At 40.8% G+C, this 17,402-nt stretch overlaps 1 protein-coding gene across 3 annotated transcripts in view; it reads left to right on the forward strand.

Moving 5' to 3' along the window:
* Positions 1 to 17,402, forward strand: part of Abcg2 (ATP binding cassette subfamily G member 2 (Junior blood group)) — a 192,124-nt gene that overhangs the window by 107,595 nt on the left and 67,127 nt on the right. For 2 of the 3 annotated variants that reach the window (XM_045144048.1, XM_004665419.2), the window contains exon 3: positions 14,376 to 14,594. In XM_045144048.1, the coding sequence (XP_044999983.1) occupies positions 14,376 to 14,594 (219 nt within the window). Of the gene's footprint in view, positions 1 to 2,581; positions 2,618 to 14,375; positions 14,595 to 17,402 lie in introns of all 3 variants that reach the window. The other variant, XM_045144049.1, reaches the window with a different exon arrangement.

A 17,402-nucleotide genomic window follows, 5' to 3' on the forward strand; every position in this document is an offset into this window, starting at 1 on the left:
TTGTGCATCTGGCTTACTTGGTGTGGTGGTTTGATTCAGGTGTCCCCCATAAACTTGGGTGATGTGAATGCTAGCTCCCCAGCTGATGGATATTTGGGAATTAATGCCTCCTGGAGGGAGTGTATTGTTGGGGGCGGGCTTATGGGCTTTATAGCCAGTTTCCCCATGCCAGTGTTTGGCACACCCTCCTGTTGCTGTGATCCACCTTATGTTGGCCAGGGGGTGATGTCCACCCTCTGCTCATGCCATCGTTTTCCCCTGCCATCGTGAAGCTTCCCCTCGAGCCTGTAAGCCAAAATAAACCTCTTTTTCCCAGAAGCTACTCTTGGTTGGGTGATTTCTACCAGCAATGCGAACTGGACTGCAACACTTGGGTCCTGGCAAATTGAACTGAAGTCCTTTGGTTTTACAGGCAGATGCCTTAACTGCTAAGCCATCTCTCCAGCCTCGTTTCCCCCCTTTAAAAAAAAAAAACAAACAAAATTTTATTGACAATTTCTATACTTACAGACAATAAACCATGATAATTCCCTCCCCTCCCCCACTTTCCCCTTCATAACTCTACTCTCCATCAGTCTTTCTTTTCTTTTCTTTTATTTTTTAAAGATTTATTTTATTTATTTACTTACTAAAGTCAGAGAGAGGAAGAGAGAGAGAGAAGGAGTCTAAGCGCAAGCGAGCACAGGCTTTCAGGGCAGTTTGATGAGAATAATACATACATCTAGGCAGACAAGAGCAGGCTTTATACCCCTAAGGCTCATAGCCTCCCTTGCCATAGGCCTTTTAAATTTTTAAAAAAAAATTTAAAAATATTTTATTTATTTATTTATGAGAGAAAAAGAGACAGACAGAGAAAAAGAGAGAATGGGCATGCCAGGGCCTCTAGCCACTACATATGAACTCCAGACACATGTGCTCCCTTGTCCATCTGGCTTATGTGGGTCCTGGGGAATTGAACCAGGGTCCTTAGGCTTCACAGGCCAATGCCATAACTGCTAAGTCATTTCCCCAGCCCCCCTGCCATAGGCTTTTGATTAGGTTTTCAGTACCCGGCATGTATTCCCTCCCATAGAGCAGGTCCTCCAGTCCAATTAGTTGGTTTCCTCCAGAGCAGATATGCTACTATTGCTCCCGTTTGGTCATTTGTCCTGGCTGGCCAAACTTCAGATGTCCACTGTTTTGACTGCTGATGTCTTCTGTTTCCCATAGGGCTGCATGCAGTGAAGCTTTTTCTGGCTTTCAATTGGCTAGTCTACAGGGAGGTTTTCAGCTCAGCCCCAGCTTGATTTCTCAGTGACCTTGCTGCCCAAACATGTGAAGTCTTCAGCAGTAGAGTCTTACCATCTTTTACTTGTGGGAAACAAAGGGCCTTGGCAATGGCTTGTAATGTTTTGGGGATATAAGAGACCTTTCTGGCCAACAACTCACTGGAAGGCATCCTATCCCTGGCACTGAAAATTTTCTAGTAGCAATCTATGGCTTCTGGATGTGCCATTACCAAAAAAAGGTAGGCTTTTATATGGCTTATTCAAAATGTCTTGAATTTTGATGATCCTCCCCTACCCTTCTCTTAATCAATTCCCCTAGCCTCACTTAGGCCATTCTACTCCTTGTAATCTGTTTTTCTACTTACATATATCCAATACCATCCTCTAAAGTCCTTCCCTCTCCTCCCTTCCTTATAGTCTTTTTCTAGTTTACTGGCCTCTGCTACCGATTTTTGGTTAAGCTCACACACAAGACTATACATTTGTAGCTAGGATCCACATATGAGAAAGAACAAGCGACATTTGGCTTTCTGGGCCTGGGTTGCCTCACTTAGTATAATCCTTTCCAGATCCATCCATTTCCCTGCAAATGCCTTTTCTACATCTATTGAGATGATCATGTGATTTTTGTCCTTCAATACATTTATATAGTATGTTACATTTATCAAGTTATGTAAGTTAAACCATCCCTGCATCTCTGGGATAAAGCCTACTTGGTTGGGGTGAATAATCTTTCTGAAATATTCTTGTATTCTGTTTGTCAATATTTTGTTAAGAATTTTTACATCTATGTTGATGAGCAAGATTGGTCTGTAATTTTCTTTCTTTCTTTCTTTCTTTCTTTCTTTCTTTCTTTCTTTCTTTCTTTCTTTCTTTCTTTCTTTCTTTCTTTCTTTTTTTTGTCCTGCCTTTGTCTGGTTTTGGTATCAGGGTGATGCTGGCTTCATAGGAGGAGTTTGGTAGAATTCCTTCCTTTACTGTTTTATGGAAAAGTTGATCCTGTCAGATATTAAGATAGCGAGCCCTGCTTGTTTCCTAGGCCTATTTGCTTGAAATACCCTTTTCCATCCTTTCACCCTAAGACAGTGTCTTTTATTGAGAGATAAATTTTCCGGATCAAACAAACAAACAGCAGGATCCTGCCTTTTAATCCAGTCTGCAAGCCTGTGTCTCTTGTTTGGGGCATTGAGGCCATTGATATTGAGTTATTGGTATAGGTATGTTATATGGTATTGGTATAGGTATAGGTAGGAAATTGGTATAGGTATATAGGTTGAGATGTGTTTAATCTCACAATTCTTTTTGTTTTGTAGTGCTTCCTGGTTCCCTTTACTCTCTTGTTTTAACTGGTGAGTATGGTTTATTTTTTTCCTTTTTACTTATGTATGTGAAGGATTCCTTCAAGTATTTTCTGTAGAGCTGGCTTAGTTGTCATAAATTCCTTTAGCCTGTTTTTGTTGTGGAATATCCTTATTTCTCCTTCAGTTTGCATAGATAAGCTTGCAGGATAACGTATTCTTGGTTGACAGTTGTTATCTTTCAGAACTTGGAATACATTATTCCAAGCCCTTCTACATTTTAAAGTTTGTGTTAAGTAATCTACTATGATCTTGATGGGCTTGCCTTTATAGGTGACTTGCTTTTTCTCTCTAACTGCTTCAATATACTTTCTTTGGTTTGTGTGTTTAGTAGTTTCATTATAACATGGACAGGAGAAGTTTTTACCAGGTTTTGTCTATTTGGTGTTCTAGAAGCTTCCTTTATCTGCATTGGCATTTCTTTTCCAATTTGGGGAAATTTTACATCTGTGATTTTGTTGTAAATGCCTACTAAGGGTCTCGATTAAAATTCTCCTTCTAGTATAGTAGACCCTGAATTCTTATGTTTGATCTTTTCATAGTTTCCTGGATATCTTAAAATTCCCTTGTATACCTTCCTATTATCTTGTCTTACTCTTTATTGGACTGTATTAGATTTGCCACCTGGTCTTCTAGTTTAGATATTCTGTTCTCTCCTCCATCCATTCTACTTGTGAGACCTTGTTTTCTAGTGGTAGAATTTCTGCTTGTTTTTTCTTCAGTATTTCTATTTCCTTACTCATGTCTTATGATGACCTCCTTATTTCATTGAGCTGGTTTCCTGTGTTCTCTTGGAATTCTTTCAGGAGTGTGTTTTCTTCTTCAATTTCTTTGTTTTATTCTTCATTTCCTTTGATTTTGCTTGAGTCTAGATAAAATCATTTTTTAAAAATCTTTGTCAGGCATTTCATCTGAAACAGTGTCATTGGGGCCATTTGTGATGGATAATTTTTGGTGGGATTGTGTTGTCTTCATTCTTTGTGTTTCTTGTATTATAATGTTGTGATTTCTCTATCCTGAGTTATTTTGATGCTTAGTTTTTCTAATTATCTGTGGTGCTTTTAGATTTTGAAATCCAACTTCATGTACCTTCAGAGTATAAGTTGCCAAGTGTAGCTTTTGTACTCCAGTCCAACCACAGAAGTAATCCTAGGTGTTGAGTTTGCCTGCTACTCAAGTATTCTAGTGGGCTAGGTGAAGCAGTTCATTGGCATATTCTACTGAGCAATATACACGTTCAATAAAAACCAGTACAGAGCATGCAAGTGTGGGGATTGAGACAGACAACCTTATAAAGCCAAAATACCCAAGGGTGTGTGTTCCTCTATACCCTGTATCCTGTCAGCTTGGAGGTTGAGATTTCTGTTCTGAAATGGGTTCTAGATCAGCCTGGGTCTGAGTCAGACCCTGCCTGCAATAATTACAGAAGGAAAAGACAAAGGCCCTATGAATCTGAAAGCATCAAAGACAACAGTAGTCAACCCCCAAATACAGCTTAATTGGGAATGGTAAAGCCAACCAAGAATATGTAACCCATATCCTGCCCTGACATGGAAGGAGAGATTAGCACTTCCATTGTAGGCCTATGTACCTGCTTTTTTGTCAGTTAGCCTCATTATGTTTTGGGGTAGCTTTAAATATCACCAATGCTCATTGCCCACCTTGATCCCTCCATGTTGTGCTGTGAATCTGATGTTCTGATCAGCTGTGCTGGATGCCCTGTTGCAGAGTTCTGAATCCATTCTCTGGAGGGTTGCATTGCAGTCGGTTGGGGGATGGGAGAGTGCAGGAAGCCTGGAGTTGTACTGGAACTGCTCAGATGGTCCTGCCTGTGTCCTCTTCAGCAGCTCCTCATTTGCTGTCTCCCCTTCAGGTTTCTTAACTTTGCAAGGAGGCTGATGAGTTTAGAAAATCTCTGCATTTGGTTTCTGCTCCTGCAGCTGGGCGCCAGGTGGGTGCGTGGATCTGCACAGATCCGTCCGGATCTACAAGGTTTCTGGATAGTTTCTTCCTTTCTGATAGATCTTAGTCTCTCCTGCTTCTCTGCTGTGGCTGATGAAAACCTATATGCCTTCACTTTTTGAATGAAGTGTGTAATTTGCTGTGCTTTTGCTTAAATCCCTCTCTAGGCTGGATTCATGTGACTCCTATGCAGCCATCTTACCTGGAAGTCCCTTTGTTTCTTTTTCTTGTGTTATTGCTTGGGCTAGGACTGATAGTACTATGTTAAAGAGCAGTGGTGAGAGTGGGCACCCCTGTCTTATTCCTGATCTCAATGGGAACTCCTTGAGTCTTTCCCCATTAACTATTATTTGGGCTTTTGGTGCTTATATACGAACTTTATTGTGTTGAGATGTAAACTGTCCATGCCTAGTCTCTCCAGCATTTTAATCATTAAGTGGTGTTATATTTAGTCAAATGCATTTACTGTATCAATTGAGATGATTATGTGATTCTTATGATTACATTTATTTATGTGTTGTGTTATGTTAATTGATATTCATATGTTGAACCATCCCTGCATCCCCGGTGTAAAGCCTCTTCAAGGTGGATAATGCTTTTGATGGGTTGTTGCATTCGGTTTGTGAAGATTTTGTTAAGGATCTTTGCATCTAAATTTGTCAGGAACACAGACCTATAGTTTTCTTCTTGTATCTCTGTCTTGTTTTAGTATTAGGGTGATGCTAGTTTCATAAAAAGCAGTTGGGGGGCTGAAGAGATGGCTTAGTGGTTAAACGCTTGCCTGTGAAGCTTATGGACCCCGTTGTGAGGCTCGGTTCCCCAGATCCCATGTTAGCCAGATGCGCAAGGGGGCACATGCATCTGGAGTTCGTTTGCAGAGGCTGGAAGTCCTGGCGTGCCCATTCTCTCTCTCCCCCTCTATCTGTCCTTCTCTCTGTGTCTGTCACTCTCAAATAAATAAATAAAAATTAAAAAACAAAACAAAACAAAACAAAAAAGCAGTTGGGGAGGATTCCCTACTCTTCAATTATGTGAAACAGTTTGAGAAAAATTGTTTTCCATTCTTCAATGAAGGTTTGATAGAATTCTGCTGAGCAGCCATCTGTGGTGGTTTAATTCAGGTGTCCCCCATAAATTTAGGTGTTCTGGATGCTAGGTTCCCAGCTGACGGAAATTGGAAATTAAAGCCTCCTGGAGGTGGTGTGTTGCTGGGGGCAGGCTTATGCATGTTGTAGCCAGTTTCCCCATGCTACTGTTTAGCACACTCTCCTGTTGCTATGGGGGGCGGGGTCAGGGCGGAATGTGGTGGTTTGATTCAGGTGTCCCTCATAAACTTAGGTGGTCTGAATTCTAGATTCTCTGCTGAGTTTAGAATTAATGTCTCCTGGAGGCAGTGTATTGTTGGGGGTGGGCTTATGGGTATTATAGCCAGTGTCCCCTTGTCAGTGTTTGGCACACTCTCCTGTTGCTGTTGTCCACCTTATGTTGGCCAGAGGGTGCTGTCCACCCTCTGTTCATGCCATCATTTTCCCCTACCATCATGGAGCTTTCCCTCGAGCCTGTAAGCCAAAACAAACCTTTTTTTCCCACAAGCTGCTCTTGGTTGGGTGATTTCTACTAGCAATGAGAACCTGACTGCAACACCATCTGATCCTGGGCTTTTCTTTTTGGTGAGGGTTTTGATTACCTTTTTAATCTCTATGGATGTGATAGTTTTGTTTAGGAGATTAATAGGAGATTATTTTTGGTAAGTGGTATATGTGTAGGAACTCATCCATTTCTTCCAGATTATCCAATTTTGTGGAGTAGAAGCTTTAGAAGTGTGTCCTAATGATTCTTCCAATTTCATTGATGCTTATTGTGACATCTCCTTTTTCATTTGTGATTTTGTTAATTTGAGACTTTTTTTTTTTTTTGCTTGATCAAATTGGCCAGGGGGTTATCAATCTTGTTTATTTTTTCAAAGAACCAGCTCTTCATTTCATCAGCTTTTAAAATGGTTTAAAATTATTTTCTTAGTTTCCAGTTCATTAATTCCTGCTCTTACCTTGATTCTTTCTTTCCATCTGGAGTTCTTTGGGTTGGATTCTTCTTGTTTTTTCCAGTGCCTTTAGGTAGACATTTAGGTTATTGATTTGTGATCTCACTTTTTGTTCTGAAGGCATTTAGTGCTGTGACTTTTCCCTTTAGGGCTGCCTTCATTATGCCCCATAAGTTTTGTTCTCATTATCATTCAATTCTAGGAATTTTACAATTTTCTTTCTTAAACTTTTATTTTTATTTATTTATTTGAGAGAGGGAAAGAGGGAGAGAGAGGGAGGGGGGGGGAGGGAGGGAGGGAGGGAGAGAATGAGAATGGGCTTGGGCACGCCAGGGCTTCTAGCCATTGCAAACGAACTCCAGATGCATTGCCACCTTGTGCATCTGGCTTACGTGGTACTGGGGAATCAAATTGAGGTCCTTTGGCTTTGCAGGCAAATGCCTTAACCATGAAACAATCTCTCCTTTCCTTTTTGCTTTCTTCCACAACCTATTTATTATTTAAAAGTGTGTTATTCAGTCTTGTGAGCTGGTGGAATTCCCCTTGTTAATTTCTAGCTTTAAAGCATTGTGATAGTATATGATGCAGGAAGTGACTTCAATTTTCCTGAATTTATGAGGGCATGTTTTATGTCCGGATATATGGTCTTTTATGGAGAAGGCTCTACAGGCTGCTGAAAAGAATGTGTATTCTGTAGAATTGGTTTAGAAAGTTCTGTAGATGTCTGTTAGGTCTCGTTAATCTGTGGTGTTGTTGAGCTCTACTATTTCCTTGTTGATTTTATGCTTGGATACTCTGTCTATTGATGGATAGTGTAGTATTGAAGTCTCTAACTATGATGGTATTGGTGTTTATTTTTGTTTTGTTATTAAGTACATTTTGTTTTATAAACTGTGATGTACCTGTGTTTGATGCATATAGATTTATGATTGTGATACCCTCATGTTGCATCATTTCCTTGATGTGTAAGAAGAGGCCTTCTTTGCCCTTTTTGATTATTTTTGGTTTGAAGTCTCTTTTATCAGATATTAACATAGCAACATCTGCTTGCTTTGTACTTCCATTTGCTTGGAATATCATTTTCTACCTTTTTACCTTGAGGTGGTATCTTTCTTTAGTGATGAGGTGGGTTTCTTGAAAATAGTAGATAGAAGGATCCGTTTTCTTTCTCTTTAAATTTTATTTATTAATTATATACACAGTGTGTATACAGCCATGTTGGTACCATTGTTAGCCTCCTCCCTGTCCTCCACCTCCCCCCCCCGAAGGGACCCTCCTTGCTGGGGAAAGTGGGTCATGCATTGTGGGAGTAGATATCAGTTATGGGGAAGAGGCAATGTCTCTGTACATAATATCTCAACTTGTGGCTCTTTCCACAAATTCCCCTGAGCCATGTTGGGTTCTATTTAGGTCTACTTCAGTGATGAAGTCTTGGGAACCTCTGTGTCTCTGGATATCTGGTTTTGTAGGAGTTGATCTCTGTGTCTATCTCTTCACCCTTGTTCTGGTACCAGGTTTACCAAGAAATCAGCACTCTTGCTCATTACCCAATTTTTCTCTGGTTTCAGGTGAGGCCCTGGTGAGGTACGATGTGCTGAATCTCTCCTCAGGTTCTGCATCTATCTGAAAAAGAGAGGAAGATTCTCCAATGGAGAGTGAAGTTAGTACCAGATAGATCGGATAACCATTACTATTTCAGAGGGAATTTATTAGGTGTAGGCCCTCTTGTAGTTCAAGTTTGGAGAACAGACTTGGTTTTTGGATATGGTTCTGAGTTGTTTCCCAGTTCTAGCTATGGGTTCTGTTCCACTGAGCAGATCTGTTAGCCAAATCAAGAGCTGTTGGTTACCCATCATGCCTGTGCGTCACTGTTGCACATAGGTGAGCATCATGTCAGGTTGTTTGCTGCTGAGTAGCTTAGACCAAGATGTTGGTTTTCCCCCAGTTGCTCATGTAGCCCCTTCTGGCACTAGACAAGCTGTTTGGGGACTGACTGTCTTCCAGATTCCAGCCAGGTCTCTCCATGTATGTACCAACAGCATATGGTGTCTTCGGCAGTAGGGTCTTACCATTCACCTTTGGTGGGCAGATTTACAATTTCTTGTCTATGCTATATTCTCTAGTTCAGATCTGTCTAGTAAGTATGGTTGCAGGGTCCCAGCTTGTGTGTCTGACTACAAGATGGGGTCTCTCTTTCACCATCCTGCTACTGTTTGCCATCTATCATGGGTCACAGCTTTGCTGTCATTTTTAAACCCCACAGCATAGAGTTTTATGTGTGCCTAAGATGTGTTATGAGGTTGTTTGCTGCTGAGTAGCTTAGACCCCAAGTTGATTGGACAGATATTTTTCATTTTCCCACTGTCGTTCATGTAGCACCTTCTGGCACTATGAGCTAGCTGTCTGGGGACTGAGGGTTCATTTTTTTTTTCTTTTTTTTCCAAGGTAGGGTCTCACTGAACTAGATCTGAACTAGAAAATATAGCATAGCTCAGGCTGACCTAGAATTCACTGTGTAGTCTCAGGCCTCGAACTCATGGTGATCCTCCTACCTCTGCCTCCCTAGTGCTGGGATTTGTCTGCTTTTTGATCTACCCTTAACTTGTGTCTTTTGATGGGCAAGTTAACACCATTAATATTTAAGGTTATTACAGTGAGGCTTGATTTGATCCCTGCCATGATAGGGTGCTTTATTAGGTTTGGTGCTTTTTTGTGTTTTGTACTTTTTTGAGCCTGGTTTAGTTTTAGTTATTGTCATATTCTTCTTGTAGGCTCTTGAAATTGATTATTTCACTCTTCTGTGTGGAGTAATCCCTGACTTATTCTCTTTATGTTTGGTTTTGTGTTTATATAATTATAGAGTTGACTTTTTTCATGGAAAGTTTTTTCTTTTATCATCTATTATGAGGAATACTTTTGCTGAGTATAGTAGGTTGGGTTGGAAGCCATGATTTTTTAAACTTTGAAGTGTTCTGTTCCTGGTTCTCTAGGCTTTTAAGGTTTCCATTGAGAAATCTGAGGTAATTCTGATGGAATTGCCTTTGTATGTAGTGAGTTGTTTCTTTCTTGATGCTTTTAGCACTCTCTCTTTGTTTTCATTGTTAAGAGTTTTAAGTATGATGTGCCTTGGAAAGTTTTTTCTTTGGTCCTGTCTGCCTGGTGTCCTGTGAGCTTCTTGTATCTGGATGGGCCTCCCTTTTGAGATATTGGGAAAATTTTCTTCAATAATTTTGTTGAATATATTCTCTATGCCTCTGGCCTGGATTTTCTCTCCTTCTGGTATACCCATGATTCAGATGTTTGGTCGTTTTAGGGTATCCCACAGTTTCCTTGTTCTGTTTGTATGAATTTTTTAAATTTTGCAAAGATTTTTGCTTCCCAATCTATTTCTTCTGTCTTGTGTTCTAGGACAGAGGTTCTCACTTCCACACGAGTAACTGTGTTAGTGGGGGGGGGGGTTCCAGAGAGGTTTTAAAAGGTCAATTTGATTTTTTGTTTTTCATTGTGTTATTTTGCACTGTGTCCATCTCATTTTTGAGGTAAGATTTCAGTTTGAGGTCTGATTTTCTTAATGCTTTCTGGAATTCATTCTTCCATTTGGTTAAATCTTCATTAAGCTTAATCAGTTGGTTATTGAGATCTTCTATTTGTTGACTCACCTCACCTTCAATTTATTTATATCTGTTTTGAGGCTCCTAAGGTTTTCTTCAATTAAGTTAAGCCTAGTGTTAAAAGCTGAATGCTGTAAGAGATGATTCTGCTCAGTTTCATTTATGTATTTGCTTTCAGCATAGAAATTTTTTTTCGAGGTAGGGTCTTGCTCTAGCCCAGGCTGACCTGGAATTCACTATGTAGTCTCAGGGTGGCCTTGAACTCACAGTAATCCTCCTATCTCTGCCTCCCAAATGCTGGGATTAAAGGCATGCATCACCAACCCAGCTCAGTTTAGTAATTCTTTTGATCAGGGTCACATTGGTTGTTGTGTTTTCATTTTGGGATTGAATTTCTGTTGATTTTATGATTTCATTGGAGGGTTCTATCTCTCAATTTTCTGACTTTCTGACTTTCTTTTTTTTTTCTTCTTTTTACATTGTGGTCTACCCATCTTGAGGAAAAGTTTTATTCTATTGAGGGAAAGCAAGTATTTGTCCTGTAGGATCTTCAGTGGGTGTTCTGTTTTAAATGTTGAATGTATTGGTCTACCATGGGGGTTGTAACCACAGATGTGCACATTGTGGAGATTGCAAGTACATCAAAGGTACCTGGGAGCTCTGGTCTACTCACTGTATTCCAGGTACTCTTTAGCACAAGGGGACCAGGGGCTGGGGAACCAGGAGCAAGGCAGCTGGAGATCCACGGTCAAGAGGCCAGATCCAGCAGTGGCCTGTGTACCCTCTGGCTCAGGGGAATAGGGATTTGGGTACTCAGGGGCCAGTTAATCAGGAAACAAGAGTAAAAAGCCTGCTTCCCCAGCCCACCATGCCACCCCAAAGTAGCAGCAGTAGGGGTACAGGACCAGTGAAGTAGGAGATGGAGAACCAACCAGGATCTCTGAACTAATTACTCCTTGGGCACGCCCTCTGGAGCAGAGAATCCAGGAGTTGAGGACCCAGGCCCATTGAACCAGGAAGGCAGAGCAAGGGACATGTTTCCAACAGCAAGCTTGCAGGGTCTAGACAGCCCCAAGCAAACAGTAGAGGAATGTACTGGGACAAGGGATCTAGGAGGAAGGGGGTTAGACAGGGCGATCTGGCCAACTCACTCTGTGTGAAACCTCTGGAACAGTGGATCTGGGAATTGGGAACTCAGAGGCCCTTCAATCAAGAAGATGGAACAAGGGCCAGCTTTAATTTTTGATTGGACATTAACGTGCTGATCTATGAGTTGCACACAGCTCCTTTCACTTGTGGTTTTATTTTTTCTTTCTTTTATGGCTGTTCTCATGAGCCTGGTTTGTCTGGAACAGCTATTTTATCATAGGTAAAGGAAGGTTCTCATGGATGAACGGCTTTTAAAAATGAAAATTAGGTGCTCTCTCTCTCTCATGAATATAAAATTAAGGTCTGGAATGATAGTTTAGTGGTTAAGGCACTTGCCTGCGGAGCCTAAGGACCCATGTCCAACTCTTCAGATCCCACATTAGCCAGATGGGCAAAGATGAGGCAAGTGCAAGGTTGCATATGACCACTAGATGGTACAAGCATCTGTAGTTAGTTGCAGTGGCTGAAGGCCCTGATTTGCCAATTCTCTCTAAAATATTTGCCAATTCTCTCTCTAAAAATAAATAAATAAAATAAAATAAAAATAATTAAAAGTAGGCCAGGTATCGTAGCACACACATTTAATCCCAGCACTTGGGGGGCTAAGGTAGGACTATCACTGTGAGTTTGAGGCCAGCTGGAGACTAATTTCAGGTCAGCCTGGGCTAGAGCAAGACCCTACTTCAAAATACAAATAAAAAATAAAGTGGCAAAATGTGCCCACTAGTGCAGTGCCGGGCTCCTTCCCGGGCAGGTAGTGCTGAGGGAAGGACCAGGTCTGCTTGTTCCACTCTAGGGGTTGAGGAGGAAGATGAGCATATGATGACTCAGAAACCTCTCCTAGCTACCTGAGAAAAACCACACTGAGTCAGGAGTCTTTTTGAAGCAGGAACTCACAAAAAAAACTCGCTTTATTACTGTGAGCAGTTGCCTATATAATGTTGGGGATGAAGGTGGGGATTTTAGGACAGAGGGGAGAGGTAAGGGCCAATAGTAAACTGTAACTATTGAAATGGTAATTACAATTGCCACGTGGAAGTGGCAGGCCAGAAGCCATTAGGTGTCTTGCTGAGTCCTAGCTGGCCAGAGACAGGTGGCCAAACTTTAGCTAGGCTCAGGAAGTTCCACTAGGCCTCACGCCTGGGCCTGTCAGAGCCTAACAGTGCAGTAGTGGAAAGAATGCTTTTAGATTGGATTGTAGGCCCACTCCTTGGGAGGGATCATTTGCCTGGCACTCTATACCTAGCCCAAAGCCCATTATTGGAGAGGTCATAGGCTGTATGGGGGAATCTACTACTGTTGTTTTGCTACGTGAGTATTGTTATAGTTACTCTTAGTTACTCTATAGTTATTCTTGTTGCTGGGATGAAGGACCCAGCTAAAAGCCAAGGTGAAGAAAGTTTTTATTTTTATTTTGGCTTACAGTCTGAAGTTGAAGCTTCATTATAGCAGGCATGAACAGAGACAACATAACTTAGACCACAGCAAGTGAAAACTAGCGGCAGGAGAGTGAGTTGAGTTGTGGCAAGGGGGAGCTAGCTATAATACCCCTAAGTCCACCCCCAACAGCAACCTCCTCAAAAAAGTCTTCACCTCCTAAATTACCATCAGCTGGGGATGAAACATTCAAAACACATGAATTTATAGGGCACATCTGATTGAAACTATCACAGATATAATGTCAAACTGCCTTCTAAGTATTTGTGTTTATATCTATTGATCAGCATTATTCTTGGCTCTGGTCAGAGAAGCTTCCTCCTCCCCTCCGCCATATAGATTTTTGTGCCGACCTGCAGCACGAGAGTCGAACAGACCCGAAGGAGGGAGTGGGAATGGATCTGAGACAAGAACACAGGAATAGAGCCAAGACAAGTTCTGATCAAGGCTCGAGTTTATTTAGGCAGACACAAGCTTATATACAGAAAATACTTCCTCGACAATGCCTTTGTGTCTAAAGTCAACTTCCCCAAGGCTGTACGATAATGCCTCTGTGTCTAAAGTCTCAAGACAAGAGGTCAAGGAACAGTTACAGATCCCGACAGATTTTACTTATTTATTTATTTGCTGTTAGATAGTGCTGTGGTATATTTTGATTATACAAAGTAATGGGTTTCATTATGTAATTTTCATATGTGCTCGTTAGGGTTTTGATCATATTTACAGTCCTATTGTCACAGACAAGCATTTATTATTATTATTATTTTTTTTGCAGTGAGTGATGGCTAATGCAGAGACTCATAACTGGTCAAAGTTCTAAGACTAAGAGACTGTTAATGCTCAGCCCTAAATAGGACATTTATATCATTCCATCCAAGGTTCAGAGAACATCCCAGTAGGAGGGTACACAATGAATTCAGGAGTCAGAGGGAAGGGCACTATGGAACACTGTCTTCTGGTCATGACCTGGCCTTTGCATTTATGAAATTATAGCAGCTCTGGTTGCCTGCACAAGATTGTGCTCCTCACCATTCTGTCATGAGGCTCCACCCCTCCATGAGAAACTTTGGCATCTAATGGGCAATCAGTTGTGTCATTGCTATAGCCACTGGAATGTTGCTCATGCTCCAGTTAGTTCTTGTGACCCTGATTGCTTGGCTAAGCCACTTTTGGTAATAACTATGTTATAACCCCATGATAAAACAATACTGATCATACAGTGTATCTCTGCACTTAAGTTTTATTATATACTTTCCAAGCCAAATGAGACTAAACCCCTATCATAAGTTTTTTCCTGCTTATTGAGGCTTCACTAGATTTCATACTCTGTTGAGGATCCATTTATTTAGGCATTTGATACCTAGTTGGAGTATAAATATTCAAAGTTGTGTCTGTTTCTTGTTACTTGTGCTAAGGTGGCTCTTATAACAGTGATGTGGGCTGTTCATTGAAAAGGAATCAAATTAGAAAACAGTTTAAAAGTATTTTTATCTGTATTTATAATCTCATTTATCTGAACTGTCAACTTATATTGCTTTTTTCTCTGCAGAAAAGCAGAAACTCTCCAGATGTCGTCCAGCAATGACCAAGTTTTTATCCCCATGTCAGAAAGAAACAATGGCCTTCCTGGAGTGAACTCTAGTGCGCTGAAGATGGCTATCGAAGGGGATGTGTTAAGTTTCCATAACATCACCTATCGAGTGAAAGTGAAAAGTGGCTTTCTACTTGGTCGGAAAACAGTTGACAAAGAAATACTATCAAATATCAGGTATGTGAATGAATATTTCCTTTCTTTTTAAAAATATTTATTTATATAAGTAAGTACAATGATTGAGATGGGGAGGTAATATGATGGAGAATGGAATTTAAAAGGGGAAAGTATGGGGGGGAGGGAGGGTATTATCATGGGATATTGTTCTATAATCATAGAAAATCTTAATAAAAATTGTGAAAAGAAAAAAAAATACAAGTGTACTGAGCCAAAAAAATTTATTTATTTGCTAGAACAGATGCATAAGGTGATACAAGCACACAAGGTCACACTGTGCACAAGGTGGCGCACACATCTGGAGTTTGCACATCTGGGTATGCCAGGGCCTTTTGCTGCTTCAGGCAAACATTGACACGTGCCCTTTGTTTATGTGGCTTTTTGTGGATACTAGGGAATTGAACCCAAGCCAGAAGGCTTTGTAAACAAGTGCCTTTTACCACTAAGCACGTTCCCCAACTCTGAATGAACTTTTTAAATGGCTTCGTTAATATACAGTGAACTTCACAAATCTTCCATATTACCAACAAATTTCTCTAAACATTTTGTCCTTTTATAGATATATAAGCACATGCTTTCATTTCTTCTGGCTAAACTAGGACCTAAGTGATTGGATCACTTATTTGGTATATATTTTACTTGCAAAGGAACTGTCAAAGCTTTAAAAAATGGTTGTGCCGTGTGCACTTACTCTCTTTTTGAGAACTTGAACATTTAACATGCCATTTTATTATACTGTGTAAATCTTGTGTTTTGATGGAAAGAGGTCTGACTCAGATTTACTGCTTTTTGATTGTGGTGAAGTAATTGTAACCTTGGAGGTTTAGTTTTTCAATCTATGTGACAAAAACCTGTTGATGCCATTTCTGACCCAGACACTTTTTTAAGTACTTGTGTACTTTATGTCCAAGGAAGTTAAAGTGATGGTATATTTTAAAAATCCATTGTGTTTTATTTATTTTATGAAACAATATCAATAGACTGCCCTTTTTTATATGGGAGTGAGAGAGAGAGAGGGAGAGAGAATGAAAAAGAGAATTGGTATGCCAGGACCTCCAGCTACTACAATTGAACTCCAGACATGTGTGCCCTCTTGTGCACATATGTGACCTTGTGTGTTTGAATCACTGTGTGTCTGGCTTACGTGGGACCTGAATAGTCAAACATGAGCCCTTAGGCTTCATAGGCAAGTGCTTTAACGACTAAGCTATCTCTCCAGCCCTTTAAAAATATTTTTTTTCAGGCAAGCCCAACGACTGGCCTTTTTTTAAATGAGAGACAGCAAAAGCAAACTCCTGATGTGTGCGCCACCTTGTGCACAGTGTGACCTTGTGTGCTTGTATCACCTTATGCATCTGTTCTATGTGGGATCTGAAGAGTCAAACATGGGTCCTTAGGCTTCACAGGTGTTGCAGTCAGGTTCTCATTGCTGGTAGAAATCACCCAACCAAGAGCAGCTTGTGGGAAAAGAGGTTTATTTTGGCTTACAGGCTTGAGGGGAAGCTTCATGATGGCAGTGAAAATGATGGCATGAGCAGAGGGTGGACATCACCCCCTGGACAACATAAGGTGGACCATAGAAACAGGAGAGTGTGCCAAACACTGGCAAGGGTAAACTAGCTATAACACCCATAAGCCTGCCCCCAACAATACACTCCTACCAGGAGGCATTAATTTCCAAATCTCCATCAGCTGGAAATCTAGCATTCAGAACACCTAAGTTTATGGGGGACACCTGAATCAAACCACCACATTCCATCCCTGGCCCCCATAAACTGATATCCCTACATGATGTAAAATAGTGTATTCAGTTCAACTTTAAAAATCCCCATAGTTTTTATCAATCCCAATGATGTTCATACATCTTCATAGACCAAGATCTTTTAACTGAGCCATAATATCAAAAACCCAAAAACCCCATAATGGCGCAGAATAAACATTCACAATGCAAAAGATGACATTGGGTACAGCAAAGAAATGTTCAACCAATACAAGATTTAAAACAACCAGGGCAAACATCACATTCTGTAGCTTCAAGTCTAACAACTCTAGCCAATGACAAATCCCCAAGTTTAATAATTCTAACTAGCAGCAAGTCTCTGGAGTTCTAATTATGCCCCTCCAGCTAGGCTTCTCACAGTCTTAGAAAACTTTATTGTGGCCAGCAGCTTTTCTTAGCAGCCATCTCATGGTCCAGGCATCTCCATTAGGGTTCCACTGCAAGCCATGGTTCATCCTCATGGCCCCATGGGGTCTCCATGAAGGCAACCAGTAAACCTGCTTCACACTGCCCATGGCCATTTCCGAAACATAAGACTATGTTGCAAACTGAATGACTCTTTCTTTCCTGTATTTCTTATACTTCACAATACCAGGTAGGGTGCCAATTTGTTAATCCAAGGGGGAATAATGCAGATTTTGAAGAATAGGACACTCCTTGAGCACTCAGACCCCTTCAAAAGAGTCTACATTCTTCTTGTTGCCCCTGTGCAGATCGTCTGGTCCAATCTCAAAGGTTGTAATCACTCAAATGCAGCTGAATGGACAGCAGTTTACCCAAAGATTTTTCTTTCTGTGCCATATCCCTCTGCCCACACCAGTTAATTTCTATGCAAAGCAACCCTGCACAACTTCTCCGGAAATGGGAATAACAGCAAGTTTGTCACACAAACTTCTAGCTCAGTCTAAGCAAAGCTCTTTCTCACCCTCATAAGCCAAACCTCACAGTTCATAGTTCTTATGCATTCAGGTCTTTCAACTCTGGCCAGAATAGTCCATCAAGCTGTACTTACAGCACTGCAAGACATC

Source organism: Jaculus jaculus, chromosome 2 (genome assembly GCF_020740685.1).
Source record: "Jaculus jaculus isolate mJacJac1 chromosome 2, mJacJac1.mat.Y.cur, whole genome shotgun sequence".
In the NCBI taxonomy this organism is placed as follows: domain Eukaryota; kingdom Metazoa; phylum Chordata; class Mammalia; order Rodentia; family Dipodidae; genus Jaculus; species Jaculus jaculus.